Source organism: Nothoprocta perdicaria, unplaced genomic scaffold (genome assembly GCF_003342845.1).
Source record: "Nothoprocta perdicaria isolate Ctin4 unplaced genomic scaffold, notPer1 scaffold_12, whole genome shotgun sequence".
NCBI classification, from domain to species: domain Eukaryota; kingdom Metazoa; phylum Chordata; class Aves; order Tinamiformes; family Tinamidae; genus Nothoprocta; species Nothoprocta perdicaria.
Genome location: NW_020454316.1, coordinates 7,809,921 through 7,825,408, shown reverse-complemented (window position 1 = coordinate 7,825,408; position 15,488 = coordinate 7,809,921). Strand labels below are relative to the sequence as shown.

General features: G+C 45.7%; 1 protein-coding gene across 2 annotated transcripts in view; it reads left to right on the top strand.

Moving 5' to 3' along the window:
• XYLT1 (xylosyltransferase 1) overlaps positions 1–15,488 on the top strand; it is a 156,898-nt gene that overhangs the window by 113,837 nt on the left and 27,573 nt on the right. For both annotated transcript variants that reach the window (XM_026054019.1, XM_026054017.1), the window contains exon 5: positions 7,997–8,077. In XM_026054019.1, the coding sequence (XP_025909804.1) occupies positions 7,997–8,077 (81 nt within the window). The remainder of the gene's footprint in view (positions 1–7,996; positions 8,078–15,488) is intronic.

The following is a 15,488-nucleotide window of genomic DNA, read 5'->3' as shown; positions in this document are numbered from 1 at the left end:
TCTATTTTAAAAGAATAATGAGTTGTTGAGGGTTTTTATAAACTCTGAAGTTTGCTAAACCAATATCTCTAATTAGATGAAGAAACCCTCTACAGAGGCTTTGCATCAGTGACTGTGCACACAGCAAATGTTGAAGCATTTACATATCAAATACCGCTGGCAGCCTTTTGGCTGGGGTCCAGAACTGTAGATAGCTTTAATCACATTTGTTCATTAATCCTTGGTGGAATTCTCTTATAAGGTCTTTTTAGGCTTTTTGTTTAAGCATGCGCTGCTGCTTGTCAGCAGCGGGTCTATTTTTGCATTTGTTTTACAATGACATCTGAAGCACGGAGCTGGTAGAGAACAGGTGCTGGGGAGTGTCGCAGGAAGCAGACTGCCCAGGATATTCCTTTTCTTGCTGGAGCTTTTCTTTTGTCCCCAGGTATTTGCATCCTCTCGCTAGGACGAGGTTTGTTAGGCAGGGTGACATTTAAAGCGGCCTTTTTCCTCCATTGTGCCTCTGCTAGTTCTTTTTCATCAGTACCAGTCGCTGCGTGAGGGGGAAGCAGTCACTGAAAGTGCAGCACAGGTGACTGTGTGTCTCATAAAGCGCCTGGAGAGACTCCCGAGGGCTGCACCAGAGGAGCTGCGGCGCTGCCTGCGACTGCGGGCGCCTCGACACACGGCGGGCACCTTGACACGCGGCCGGGTGCCACGGGCACCTTGACATGGAGCCGGGTGCCGGCCCGCCTGGTTGCCCGGCCCAGCTCTGCACCCGGGCTGCCGAGGCAGAGTCCCCTGCCAGCAGCATGTTCCTCTGCTACACCTGCCTTGCAAGGCAAAGCAAATGGTTTAAGACAAGGCTGCTGCAGGAGCAGAGGTGTTTACAGGCTCCTGGAGCCTTGGGCACGGGGTTGGCCTCCGAAATCGTGYCCTTCTTCCTCGCTTCGGTGCTGTGTCTGCTTCACGCACGCCTGTTCCTATGGGAGGCGGCGTCTCTGAGATGTGTGCTGGACTAATGTTTGTTCTTGACCAGACAGCGAGCACCCCGAGCACCTACGTTGAGTCTTTCCCTTTCTTTGCATTTTTCCATGGCCGAGTCTTTTCTTCTCACTACAAGCGGATCCCTAGCAGGTAAATCATTGGGCTTACCCAGGCCTCCCCTGGCAATGGCAAAGTGCTCTAGATCAGCCTTGGGGAAAAGTGAGATGGGAAAAACTTGGAGATAGGTGGGGTAGATCCAGGAAACTGCACCTGCGGTGGGAAGTGTTTTGCTTCATTGCTGCCCATGGTAGCTTGGTCTGTCACGCTGTAGCAGCTTTCCCTTCAAGAAGACAACTGGTTGTGGGTTGTTTTTCTGCTGAATCGTTCCACTGTTGCCTGTGTATGTTAGTTTAGCCAGTTTAGCTACATGCACACATGCTGGTTGATGTGGTAGGCACCTGTTTGCAATCTGTGCGTCTGATGCACAGGTGGAAGAAGAACACCAGCACAAAAAGGTAAGACGCAAGCCCAGATCAGTGCACTGTGATGTCTGTTGGTGAAGTCGAAGTCTTCTCATTTCCCAARGGCACGTTGCCGCCTCTATCCCTCAGCAGAGGAGAAAGATGCCCTGAGGTTCACTGAGAGCACTGCCATATCCTGTGCAGGTGGCAGGAGCCTTTCTGAGAAYGTTGGAGCTGATGGGGCTGGTTTGTGCAGCAATTTATGAAAGAAGCTCTGAGACACTTCCATTTCTGTGACTGCTGTTCCCTGCAACCAGCAATGATTAAGCAGTTAGCTAAACGCTACAGGAAAACATCCTGAAGGAGAAGATAGGCAGCTGTAAAAGCTCCTGTCCTGCTGTTACCTGTCAGTGCAGCAACAGCACTTGGTTAACGTCTCAATTACTTGCTGTGACCAGAACCGCGAGTTGCTGCAGTCGGGCTCATTTCCATTCATTTTGTTGTGAGTGGGTTGGTCGGCAGCGTAGTTAGAAGTTCCTCTTGTCACATGTCGGTAGCAATATAAAGGGCATTACTGCATTTTTACCTGTCAGACTGGAAAACCTGTAAGATAAAGCCTCTGGAAATGTTCCGCATTAAATTCTTCCTCACGTTAAAATTACAGCAATGACAAAAGCACTAAATGCAAAAATTGAAATGAAATTACTGCTTGGGGAGAGGAATTGCCAAGAGAGCAAGACACTGCTGGTTGCAGCAGCCTTTGCCCTTGGCTTCTCAAGAGGTAACGTGCTCAGGACAGAGCAGTGAGGGCACAGAGCAGCTGGGGCCCTTGGGCACGGTGTGGAGAGGAGCGAGGACTCCCACCGTCTAGATTAAAGCCTAGGAGATCAGAGGATGGACTTCTATGGGTTAGGCTGGATTTTGGTCGAATCCTGGGAAAATAACAAAACAATATGTATATGAGATGCTTTCTAGGCACAAGCACTGTCTTCATACACTGCTTTTTAAAACATTTCTTGTCTTGCCTTTCTGATAGATCAGAGGGGAGATCAGTAAGACACAGAAAGCAGTTTTTTGCTCAGAGCCTTTGGGCTGCCAAGGAACCCGCGGCAGCAGAAGAGAAACCAAAAGGATTTTAGGCAGCGCTGCCTCTCCCAGCTGTGCTGTGGTGGACGGGGGCTTCACTTGGGGCTTGGTTCTGGTTAAGTTGGTGTTTTGGGGTTGCAGCAGCCATGCCTGACGAATCCTTCTGTTGTCTGTCTCCGGGCGGCCTCGGCCGCGTCCCAGCGTCTCCTCCAGCACAGAGGTACCAGACGTAGTGCGCAAACCGAGAGCAGACCCGCTCCAGTGCTCTGTGGCACTGTTTAAGTCTGCTTTCTACCGAGATTGGGCTGGTTTTGCTCTAACGGAAGGTTTTCTCAGTTTGTTATCAGTTTGCATCTCTGTCCTGCTTCAGAAGAGAGCAGGTGGAGCCATGCGGAGCAGGGCCAGCTGCAGGTGCAGCAAGGACATGCAAAGCAGGGACCGTGGGACGATGGACACCGACGAGCATCCCTCCCCCGGGAAGTTCTGGGTTTCGTCATGCGTCGCAGGTGACAGCAGCCTTGCCCTGTGTGCTGCCTGGTAATGGATTTTTGTGCTCAACAGCTGCTTTTGAGAAAACTGGTTAGCAGCTTTGAGGTTATTGTATTTGATGGTGTTTTCACAGTGCAAATTGCTATGCTGTGTTTATAGCCTTGCTCACAAACAGCTCGGGCCTTGCAAGGCTCCTTCTAACATAGCCAAGCTCAGCACAGTCAGGTGGTTGCCAAAAGTAAAGCTTTCAAGTTTGTTTTTAGGAGCCTAAGTAAAAACGGCTCATTTTCTGTGTGATCTGAGTCTCACAAAAGCGTCRGGAATGGTTAACATCTTAAAAAGAAAAAAACCTCTGACAGTTGTGCTTAGAAGCTGATCTTGGGCACACAATTTTCAAATCTTTCCAATAAGAGACTTCTCTAAACTCACAATGCAAGTGGTTGTTTCAAACTGAGATTAGAGGCCAGATCTTCTAGCTCTGTTGTGTGCTTTGGTCTCCAGCCCATTCTGGCAAATACTGTGGATGAGTCAAGCAGACGGGATCATGTGAAAAGCATCCTGCTTTCCGCTCCTTCTCCTTGAAAATGCCTTTACCTGGGTGGGGGACACTGGCTAGTGGAAATGAGTTAAAATCAGTTTTCACTGTGTTTTGGATCAGCCCTGGCAGTGCAGCAGTCAGCTCTGAGCAAGCAGTTCCCGAGTTCAGTCAGTGCCTCTGCTGCCCAAGGACAGCCTCAGTAGACAGGGGCTTCTGTGTGTTGAGGGTTATGCTCTTGCTTATGATCTTCAATCGTTTTCAAATGTTCCTCTTATCTTTCTGCTGCAAGCTCTATAGGTCAGAGAATGCACTCACTGGTCGTGTGTTCGTTTGTGTTTGTGCAAGTTATGGGAAGTTCAAGGTAAGATGTGGGTACCACAAGTGTCAGCAGTGACTGCAGGTGCTGAACTGCCCTCCAGGGCTGCTGCTTGTTTGGGAAGGGCCCTGGCACAACCAGTGCCCGAGAGCTTAGTCATTTCTCATGCTACAGCGGGGAGCTTAAAACAATAATTACTCACAAAATTGAAGTTAGCAAGAGCAGGTTCTAATCCAAGATAGATGGATACTCTGTGGACAGAATGACATTAAAATTCCCTGATATGCCTTGAGATAAATAGATGACTATGAGATTTGTATTAATGGCTGGATGCTGCTYGGTGCGTGGGCAGCGCACGTGCACCGCAGCGTCACAGGTAGAGCAGCCACTGGCACTGGCGTGAAGAGACGATCAGGCTGTAATGCCCCAGTTCAGCCTGGGCAAACCCCGTGTGCAAACCCCCCGAGGGGCAGGGAGGTGCTTGGAAATTTCTAGGATTTGTGGTCGCTGGGGTTAGGAGCTGAGCTGGGTGCGTGGTGCTGGTGCCGTCTTCTGGCTGCTCCCCYGCGATGCTGGTGGGGAGGGGACAGGGACAAAGCAGTGGCAGCAGCTCTGCTCACCTGGCAGATGCCTGGGCCTGCAGAGGAGCTGCCCGTTGCCCGTCGCAGCGGAGCTCGCCCTTGCTGGGAGCTCAGAGGGCTGTGCAGAACGTGCGCTCACAGCCCAGGCGTTACTGGGCTCGGCTTGTTCTTTCCATTCCTGCTCCAAGTCAGGCTAAAACGGTTTCATACATATATGCAACCCAGGGAAGCTCCCGCGCCTTTGATCTCACTTGCTCAATTTGTTGAGCAGATGTGTAGGTTTTGGCATGCTCCCATTGACGCAACTGCTATTCTTTACATCCTTGAGACTGCCTGTTTATAAAATTTCTTTGTTGAATCAGGGACAGTTCTATTAACCTTCACTGTCTTCCAAAACTAACAGCTCCTTGCTTTCTTTTCCGCAGCATCTCCAAAGCCCTTGTTTTCTTAGTGCATTTTCACGGCTGCGGAGCAGTGGGATCTCCGCTGCCTGCTTGGATTGGATGCCTGGGCAGGGAGACACCCCTATAGACACTATGGACACCATCTGTCGAATTCCTGCAGTGCAGATCATGCTCCATGCCCGGGCACCCTGCTGCCAGGATGAGGATGGCTCACAAGTGCATCCACCAGCAGGCCTTGCTTTTCTTGGGCGAGCTCTTCAGCGCTCCCTTTCCTGCAGGCCTCAGCTTTCTCTTTCCCCCCTCCTTAACCCGTGGCTTGGCTCTCGCCCTCAGCCAAGCCCAGGCCCTGCAGCTCCACCTCGTTCCCAGGTTGGCTGGTGCCACGTGGTGCGTGACCAGCAGCCCTCGAGGCACGTCTGCAAGGCCCTGGAGCTGCTCTCTTACCAGCCCCTATCTTCATGTTTTCCTTTCTCTACACTTCAAATTCTCTGGAGCATGAGTTTTCCTTTCCCAGACGAACATAGCATTCCTGCAAATGGGCACATCTGCTGTTTCCRTTTGCACCGCTGCAGCACAGGCCCTCACATGGCTCATCCTGGTCCTCATGCCTTATCCTGAGCTGGTTCCCTGAAAAAAGGGGAGGAAACCGGGGCTGTGTGAACTTATTTATCATCCTCAGCCTCACACACCAACTATGGAAAGATTTTTCCCAAGATCTAATTCATGCTGTGCTGCACCAGGGAAACTGATAGGAATGTGATGTAGATATTACTGTGCTTTAACAAATAGCATGAACTGCACAAGCTATCTCCATTATTTTTTTATTTTATTTCTAGGAGGGAAATGATGCCAAATTTCTACTTCGTGAGTTTTCCCTGAAACCTGTGGAGCTAGAGTAGAATTTAATTTGGCAGCATGGAGTCAGCGTTACTCCCCGTGATGTCTTCAGCAGGAAACCTCAACCTCCTTCAGCTTTACTGGGGGAAAAATGAGGCCTGGCTTTTAGGCTACTTTGCAGAGCATGTCAGGACCTCATGAGTAACAAGAGCCAAGGGCGTCACGCTRGTGCGGGAGATGGTCCTGGCCCAGAAGTGGGGTAGTGTCTGGGCCTGGAACAGCAAGCCAATACTTGCCTTAATGGCAAAGCTTTCTGAGAGGTGAGGAGGGCTAGAGCAGCTGCATTAGCACTGACRGCATGTCGAACGCCTTTGATTTTAATATCGTGCCGTGGAATGATTTGGAGGTAGGGCTCAGCATCCTCAGGATAGCAAGGCCAGAACAAATGGGTTGAGTGAAAGCTTAATTGAAATTCTGTGTGCTCCTGTGGTGAGCACAGAATTGCTTGACCCATGCATCTAAATGTCAAATCTAGAAGGATTCCCAAATGGAAATGCATGTTTTATTTTCATGTTGTCAAAACCTGAAAAGAAGCATACTTGATTAATGAAGAATAATTTCTGTGTACGTTTTTTTAATAACTTATTAAAAGCAGACCCGAGATGCCACCAAGTTTTTCAGTAAGTCAGAAAATGTCAGTTATTGATTATGTTCAGAGCTAAAAGTCACATGGGCATTTATAAGCGGTAATCTTAAAAAAAGAGATGATAAAAGCTTGTCTGGCCACCCTGAGTCCAGGTGTATTTGGTAAAGCAGTAGTGAATACGGAAATATGGGTTGGTGAGCAGTCTCTAAGTGATGATGGCTTGGTGAGTGGTGTGGATTCTTTCTTTGTCCCATTGATTTTTGTTCTGTAAGAAAATTAAAGCTCCGGCACTTCTAAACTTTATTATATTTTTAAAGATCATCTTTGTGTGCCAGCCTTTGCCTAGAAACTCGCCCGAAGATGTCGGCCATTGAAACTATTTCATGTGGAAGCATTGCTAAGTAAATTCACTAAATGCCTATTCATCCCAGAAAGATGGAGACTCACTGGAGCAGCAAATGTGAAAATGTGCACAGCTTAGTCTACAGAAAGCAGTTTTCTGAGGCTGCCAAATTGCGATGCRGAGTCTGACCCTGGGAGGTATTAAAGCTCCCATGAGTGAGCATAGAAGGAGGGTCTCAAGCTCCTGCAGAACTAGTCATTCACATTGACTGATAGGCTGATATTTGGGCCAGACAAAATCAATGGTTAACTTGTTCTGTATTCATCGGTTCAATTATGAAATGCTACCTGTGATGACAGCAGAATTTGTTATTATGAGATACAAAGATATGTTACTAGTCTGAGCCCGTTCGGGAGTTGTTGCAGCTGACCCCGCTGCTTAAAGCATTTTGTAGGAGAGTCTTGTTTAACTTGCCTTTCTGTGGCTTGTGGCATGAAGTGTTTTCAAGATACCGCACTATTGACAGCTGTTTTATCTTTCATTTTTCTACTATCAAACCCAGAGTAGGCCTTGCTCAAATGCTGTTATCTCTATTTTAATCTTGTGGGTTTGAGTGCAAGTCGGTAGATAGACAGTCATCTACTGTTTGATATGATTTATTCGGTTTTCCTAAATGTGCTGACCTATGGACCATTTTTGCCCCATTGTTAAAGAAATAACAGACCACTCAAACTGTCGAGCATGAATACATTCCTGGACGTGCCAACTGAAATTTTGAAAATGCTGGTGTCAAAGTGCCAATCATTAATTGGAATAAGCCTTCTAAATTCCTGTGGTCCTCCTAATTTTATTGGGGTTTTGACATCCAAATTCTCTCGCTTTATGCATTCCAACCTTGGCCTTTTCTCTATAACAAGGACTATGAGAAAGAAAATGCCAGCAGCTACTTGAATGAGTTCCCTAGGAAAGATCTAGCAAAACATGTAAAGAAGGATTTCAAATCTAGTCATCTCGCAGCTCGATTTTGATACTTAAAAAGTGGTGAGCAGTACTACTTAATGCATACTCAGTTACAATTTTTGACAGGTTTGCCAAGATTTGCTGTGAAATTCATTAAGATATAATAAAGCTGTGCTGCTTTTTATATATGCTTTCCTGAGTAGAGGGAGAGAGGAAAGTTTTGCAGCGTTTGGAACTTTCTTCCAGAAACTGTTCCCTTTCCAGAGTCTGCAAATGGTCCCAAATGAGAGGGGAAAAAAAAAAAGGCATTTATATTAGAGAGTAGTTTTTACAGTATAATTTGTACATCTTTTGTTGTTTCTTTTGCAGGACAAATGACCAGCTAGTAGCGTTCCTGTCCAGGTACCGTGATATGAACTTCCTGAAGTCCCACGGAAGGGACAATGCAAGGTAATACAGCCCTTTCTTCAACTTGATTTAAATGTGATGCCAAGAGTTTTATGTAATGACTATTTCTCTGGTCTACTGGGATGAAGGACTCCCTGCTCCAGGAAACCCTCTTCCCTCCAGGAAACTRTCCTCTTGAGGACAGTTGTTTTTCCATTGAGGATGGCTTCTCCTGGCAGTCCATGAGCTGTTGGTGCTGTTCTGGGTAGGGAGATGTTAAATAGACTGATACTTAGTCTGTATTCAGGGCCTAACCTCGACTGCTGTTTCAGCAGCTGTACAAGGGGAAGTGGTGAGCATGTAGGAGGGTGCTCTATCAGTGACTAAAGCTTCTTAAGCCTGTTTTGAGTCCGGCAACCTGCAACAGAGACTGCCCCTTGCCACGAGACACGCGTGCCCTAGTTAGTGCCACCACCCCAGAGCCCCAGACYTGGGCTCGCCAGAGGCATCGCCAAAGCTCCGAGCAAGCAAAGTGCCTCTGCAGCCTGAGGGGGCTGATCCCGTGCTGGCTGGAGGGTTGCGGTGCTGCAGGTTTGCAGGCCTCATCAGATCACCATCAGCCTTGTTGCGTGGCAGTAGGCTGAAGCACTCCGTTTCCCACAACATATTGCTTGTGCTTCCAGCGTTGTGCTTGGAGGAAGCAACAGTGACCAAATGTCATGTTTACTGAGCTTCAAACAGCCTCTGTAGCTGGCAGATCTTTCCCATCTGGCTCCAATAGGCCTCTTTTTAGTAATGGTTTTGTAGTCACACTAGTCCTGCAGCAGTTTCAACAGCTCCATGCGCCGTATCCCGGTGGCTTGGCACCTACAGATGTTCTCTTCTGTCCGTAGTCACCAGGTCATCTCTTTATCCTGTAAAATGTCAAGCATGCTGCAGGRCTGAGTTCAGATAAATGGTATGGAGATGGTGACACGTCAAGTTGCTTGTTCAGCCCAGCGGGTAGGTACAATAGTGCATAGGTCTCTCTTACTTCTCAGCTCCTTGTGCACTTGTCACCAAATTTATCAATTCTGTCATACTCCTGTTCAAATGAAGTCCTCACGAGCATTCATCTTGAGCGTGCRGAAATTCTATAGCAAGTAGTAAAAAATAACAGTGAGGAATACTATTTAAATCAGAGTCAACAGTTTTCACTAGAGAAATGCAGAGTGTCAGAGTGATTGGCAGGCTCAGCTCTAGCTGGCAATGGTGATTGACAGCAGAGTTAAACTAGAAAAGGAATGATAAATGGCCAGGGAAAAGCAGTAGGTCTCTTAAGCCTTTTTGCTCTTCTGGTGCACCTGATTCTTCTCAAATCTCCCATCTGGCTAAAGAAAATAACTAATGAATTATGACATGTCTGCATCAAGCAAGTTCTAACGTGCCAACCTCAGCTGGCTTAAAACAATTTAGATCAATTAAACTCACTAATCTAGTATTAATTTAATGATAAAATGAGCTAATGTGCCACTTGTCCTCTCCTCAGAGGGATAACAACCCGTTTATTAGTTCAGAAGTTCCCTTTGAATGTATAAGCAATTAAATACCTTTTTTAGCCTGTTATAATGGATAGGCAGATATTACTTTTCTTGTGAATTTCTAATATAGATTCTCTGTGCACTGGGGAACACAATATAGGACACAAAAGAAGATTTGCAGTCGCTGCTGTGGTCGTGCAGTCTTTGGGTCCCATAAGGTCCCCCGCTCGGTGCCATCTGGGGAGACCCGCAGCTCTGCTCCTCACGCCATCCCACACAGCTGGGGAGGCAGGCAGAAAAACGGCCCTTGCAGAAGCCTCCATGTAATATTAGCATTTGTTAAAAATTAATTCCATTGGTGTCAAGTACTGTTCACAAAGCAGCTGGACTTCTGTTTATAGAAGGACTGAGTTTCCAGCTCTACACTCCCATGTTGAGAGGGAAATGATAATATGCAGATCTGGAGCTTGATCTTTCAGTTCTCTTTTCAGTAATTCAGTCTTGTCTAAACTAGTTAAGGGACCTTCAGCTGTGCCACTGACACGTATTTTCTAATTGACTTTCCTTTTATTTCCAACATGTTATGTTGTGATCGTGCCAGTGAGCAGTGTTCCAGGTACAGCCATGTACAGAAGGTCTTTGGCAGAGGAAGTATTGGTGTCTTTTCTTGCCTCTCAGTGCAGTGGCCAAGCCCATGTAGCCCAGCTGGGTGTAGTTTCTACACCAGCTGTACCTTTTTATCCCACCCAATTACATTTTGGGCAACAGAGCAGTCCCTGCTTCTTTAAAGGGAAATGCTCCATGAAAGCAGGAGGCTTTAGCCCTGCAGTTATGCATTATGAAATCCTTCGGGCTGGAATACCTTCTGTAAGAATGGCCAGAGGAGGTAAGACCAAGGTATTTCCTTGTTGCCTACAGCAAATGCCCACAGAGGAGAAAGAACAGGCGGAGAGATAGCAGTGCATCCTTACAATATTTTTCCTGCTTTCTGCAATCTTCAACTGGGGTGTTTCCACCTCCAAACACTGTTGCTTTCTCAGTAAGAGTCAGGGATGATTTTTTCCTCTATTAATTTGTCCAATTGCTTTTCAGATTTTACTGTTCACTTTGTCACGGCCCCATGGAAAACAAGTATTCYGTGGGGAGAGTGGTATGACCAAGAGGTAGGTTAGTAAGGTCTAGAAAAAAAAGGAGTAGCCTCAAGATTTGGCATTAAAACCAGGAGGGGGGCGGGGGGGGAGGATTTTGGAAAGGATTTAGAAGCCAGGCCAATCCCCATGTTATTGGGCAATAGGAGAAAACCTTCCCTTGGGACATGCTATCTCGAAACAGCCTTGAACAGGATTTTTTTATTTAAAAGGACTAGCTGAGGCCGTGATGGGGGGAGGGCCTGCCTGCCCCATGTACAATAATCTTTTCTTTTTTTCAAGGTGTTTTCTCAAAATATGGCAAATTAATAATGCAGCAGTTCAACGTTTAAAAAAACAACAACAACAAAAGCCATGTATAACCCTTCCAGCTACTTTTATTTTAATTCCTGAATGAATAATGGCTCCTAAGCAATATGCTTTTCARCCGTCTAAGTCTGCTCTGTAAACAACAGCATACTCAGAATTTTAAGTCGTCATAGTCTTTGGATTGTACAACGGAGTGCCATCTTAAAACCAAACTGCTTATACAGCTCAATTACAACGTACTTTGTATTCAAGCCATGTTCACAATCRGTACATATTTCAGTGCCAAATAAGGAGAGAAACCAGGCTTCCTTTTATAGAATGAAGTTTTCTTTTAGTTATGCCAAAGTCATTAAAAAGTGCATCACAGATTTGCCTTTAGTGGCTTCTCAAGAGGGACTGGAGAGGTGAAAATGGCTCCTGCGCTCAGCTGGAGGAGCATTGTTTCCTTAGCGAGCTGGCTGTGTGAAACGGCATGGCATACAGTGGCTGCAGGTCTTGCACAGCACTTACATTTTCTCCTCTTTTCACTGTCTTACTGCTATTAAAAGCAAAAGAATAAACCCTATGGTTATATAAGCTATTACAATTCTGAACACCCGGAAGATTTGTTTTTTYTGGGAGGAATAGCACCTGGCTGATGTATTATAAAATATAAAGACAGTCACATGTGACACCTTCAATGACAGCCAGAGAGAGGGCTATTTTTTCTTTACGTTTCTTGGAAACCCTGCTATAGGAGTCATTGGGAAGCAGCACAAGCCGGTTGCAAAGGCCAGAGGCTGCTAAATCTTGGAGGAATCTRGACCTCATGGGCAGCATAGGAACAGCGCTCAAAATGCCCTTAAACTTTGGCCATGTACTGGGCTCGTTTCTCAGGCTGTTTTCCCCCTTCAGCATCCACACTGTCCTCACCACAGGGTGAGGATGACGAGGGTCACTGCAGTGCCGCGGCCCTGCGYGCTCGGCCGTGCCCTGCGCTCTGTTCTGCTGCCCCGGGCTCTGCTGCCCCTTCGGACACGGCTTTTTGTCCCCCAGTCGCTCACTGCCCCTCTGTGCGCTAGGTGCGTCGCGGTGTGGTGGGCTGCTAGAGAACAGATCACACAGCGACTGCTGCTGCGCGCCGCTGCCTTGAGGAATCGCCCATTAGGTACCTAAACACTGGAATAAAATTTAATTTATTAGCCCTGCTGGTGGGATAGTTCAGCCAGTTAGCTCCCTGCAGGGTTTGCCATCCTGCTCATTCCATGTGTTTTGGTGGGTCATTTGGCTGAAATTTCACTCTCTGCCATGTTTCTTGAGACTGGGAAGGTCTCTTTTTTGCTCCTTTTTTCTACTCTTTTGAGTAGATGAGCACYACAGTGACATATGAACTATATCGACTGAAATAGCACCTTCTGTGCAGCAGGATCACAGTTAAAAATCTCAGAAATGACAGCTAACTTTCAGATATTCATATTGTTTTATGCTAAGTGCTAGGGCTGCCAGAGAGCCTTCAGTCTTCCTGCCTGATRGCTTACTTCCCTGTAGGGATAATTTTTTCCCTTTTTTTTGAAAGGCAGCAGTCATGCAAAGGAAAATAAAAATAAGAAAATAAATATTCACAGTGGGCAAATGCAAAGCAGAGGAAAGAGTAGGCTCAAGAGAAGAAATAATCTAGCAAAGTCACGTACTGGACACAGATTTCATCTTGTTGAATCTTGGTCTGCGGTGTTGCTCATGCTATACCTCTAACGTCATTTGCAGTTTTCTCTCATTTCTGCTTATTTTTATAGACAAAAAGCACTTCAATTGTGACCTCTGTTATCATGAGAGAGAGCCATTAAGTTTGTGTCCTTGTAAGAGCGGCTACGGTGTTTCCCAGGACATAATGTAAGTGAAGAGCCATGGGAGGAGACCCACAGGAAGGTCTTTGGAAGCTCCTGTGCTCACAGGAGGCTGTGTGAAGCTGTGGTCAGAGCAAGGCAAGGTCTRGTGGGGTCATTAGTGCAAGAAGTTTCCTAAAACCACAGACAATTTCTATTTCCTATTATTATTTTTTTGAACATTTGCCTAGTTTGCTCTTTGACCTGCGACATGAAAATTCTTACAGAGCATTAAGGGCTTTTAGGACTTCCTTTGAAAGAGAGACTCCTGAAGATGAAAGAACASATCTTTCAAAACCCATGCCAGTAGCTCTTAGGGAAAGGTGAAYGAGAAGAACTGATGAGGAATTAGCTTCTAACCACAGCGGTGAGGTGCAGTGTGACTAAAGCACCAAGGTGACTAAAGCACCAAGGTCATCATCCCAGGGCAGCGCAGGGTCTCCCGCCCTGGCCGGTTGCCTCCCCGCACCGCTCTGCGGCGCACACCAAGGGACGAACGCTGAACACTAATCCTATTAAAAAAGGAAGAGTTTTCCTATGTTCCTGCTTAACTTTGGAGCATTTACCACCGTGGGCAAAGCTACTAAATGCATTTTGATTTCTTTGCTTACTAACAGCTCGGGCTTTTGCATATGAAATGAGCCCAGTTGCACTACAGCAAATCCAATCAAGAGAGAAATTCTGTATAACGTTGTTGATGTTTCTTTGTGCATTGGCATTAAGGCTTAAGGGATTGTTAGGATAGCATTGTGTTTATAATACTTTCTTCAGAGTAAGGGAATTAAAGAAAGATAAGAAGTAATCCTATTTTTGACCTGGTAACATTTGCATTCAGGATGCTGCAGTTTAAAAACAGTGGAAATTGGGTAGCAATTTTTATTTCTCCCTCTATTTTCTTCCCTCTTTTTTATCTATACCAAGAGTTTTTTCATAGCCTTTTGACACAGCAGGAATTCTGAATTCTGCACTTTCTTCACACCCAATTGCCCATCATACCAGGAGGAATTCTKCCTAATCTTGACAGACTAAGTAGGTACTTTTTCTTTTTGGCCTTTTTCTCCTTTTAAAGCTTCAGCTCCATTTTTTGGGGGCGGAGGTTGTTCTTAGCCCTAGGGGCTTTTAGCACAGCAGAAAGAGGCCTTGAGAAAATACCGCACGATCGCATCTTTAGAAAAGCAGATGCTTATCAGGCACAGTGTGGGCACTGTCCTTAAATTGGCAATTGTTAATTATTTCAGATTTTTTAAATACTGTGTAATTCTTCATGAAAGAGGGTTCCTCATGGAAATGGGGTGAAAGCAGGGTTGTGTTGCAAGCAACTGGAATTTCATCAGATATTTGCGAAAGGCCAAGATCTGTGTGCCTGCAGGTCAGGGAACGCAACTGCTCTGTGCAGCTTTGCATTTCATGACCCTGCTTGTTACAAAGAATGGCTGGGTTTTGGAGATAGGTTGTAGTTTATGGACTGCTCACAAATTATTTGTTGCATTCAGGATAGGCCAGTCATTATTGTGTGCTTTCTTCTTCGTCATCTATATGGATTCCAGGAAGCGCTTCCAGGTGGTTAGGAGACACTACTCGGAGTCAGCCTCACATGTATGCTATAGCCATAGAAATATTTACTTGGCGTTTTTTACCCAAATTCTTCACATATTTGTCTAAAGTGAGTTTTAAGAGTGGTGGATACAGTCAAAACAACATGCAGGGTTTCTTTCTGTATGTTCAAGAGAACAATGTTGTAGTCGTAGTCTGGCTCCAAGCCCTGTGGTTCTTTCCTTTGACATTGACTTTCTGCACACGATACTCCTTCTGATATATCCCTGACTTTTGCTTATAGTTTTTATTCTTGTGTAGTGAATGATGATAATAAGCTCTTGGTAGAGCCGTGTGGTTRGCAGGGAATGTTGGCAGCAGGCTTTCTAGGCGAGAGGCCAGAACCTCCGAGCATTTAGGAAGAGGAAGCTCTTCCTGCTTAAAAATATATTCTTTACAGACCCAAAGCTTTCAGTAGTGATCTTACTAATAAGTAGAGTTTTACTACCTGGTAGCTTCCRATGCTTGAGAAAGCTTTATTCGTTCATGGGCTCTGGAAACCAGAAAATGACAAAACTCTTTATATGTTATAAAAACATGAGCGTTCAGGAGTGATGGGCTTCAGAGTTGCAGTGCTATGCAGTGGCACTTGCTAAAAGCTATTCAGAAGGCTGAGATTTGCTTGTGATTTTTTTTCTGCTTTTAAGTAACTATGCCACATTATTTATTAGTAATTTAAATATATTGCAGGAAGCACTGAGTCATTTGTTTATATTTGTGTTGTAGGAGCTTTGTTAAACATCTTACTGGCATTATATGTGTTAAAGATTCCTGCAATGTGCTCTTAAATGTATTTATAAATATTTAAATATACTACAAAGTGAAAGGCAGTCTCTAAGACATATATCAGTCATGAGCTTTTTAGGCAGTTAACTAACTATAGCTAGTGTGACACACCATGTGTTACAATTAGGTGTTTGTTTGTTTTAACAAAGCATAAAAATAATAACCCAGAATATGTAAACCTTGAGGCTGCATTCACACTTAGTCAGGGCGCAAATGGCAGCTTGCACACTTTTAGTTGCCTGATTGATGAACTCAG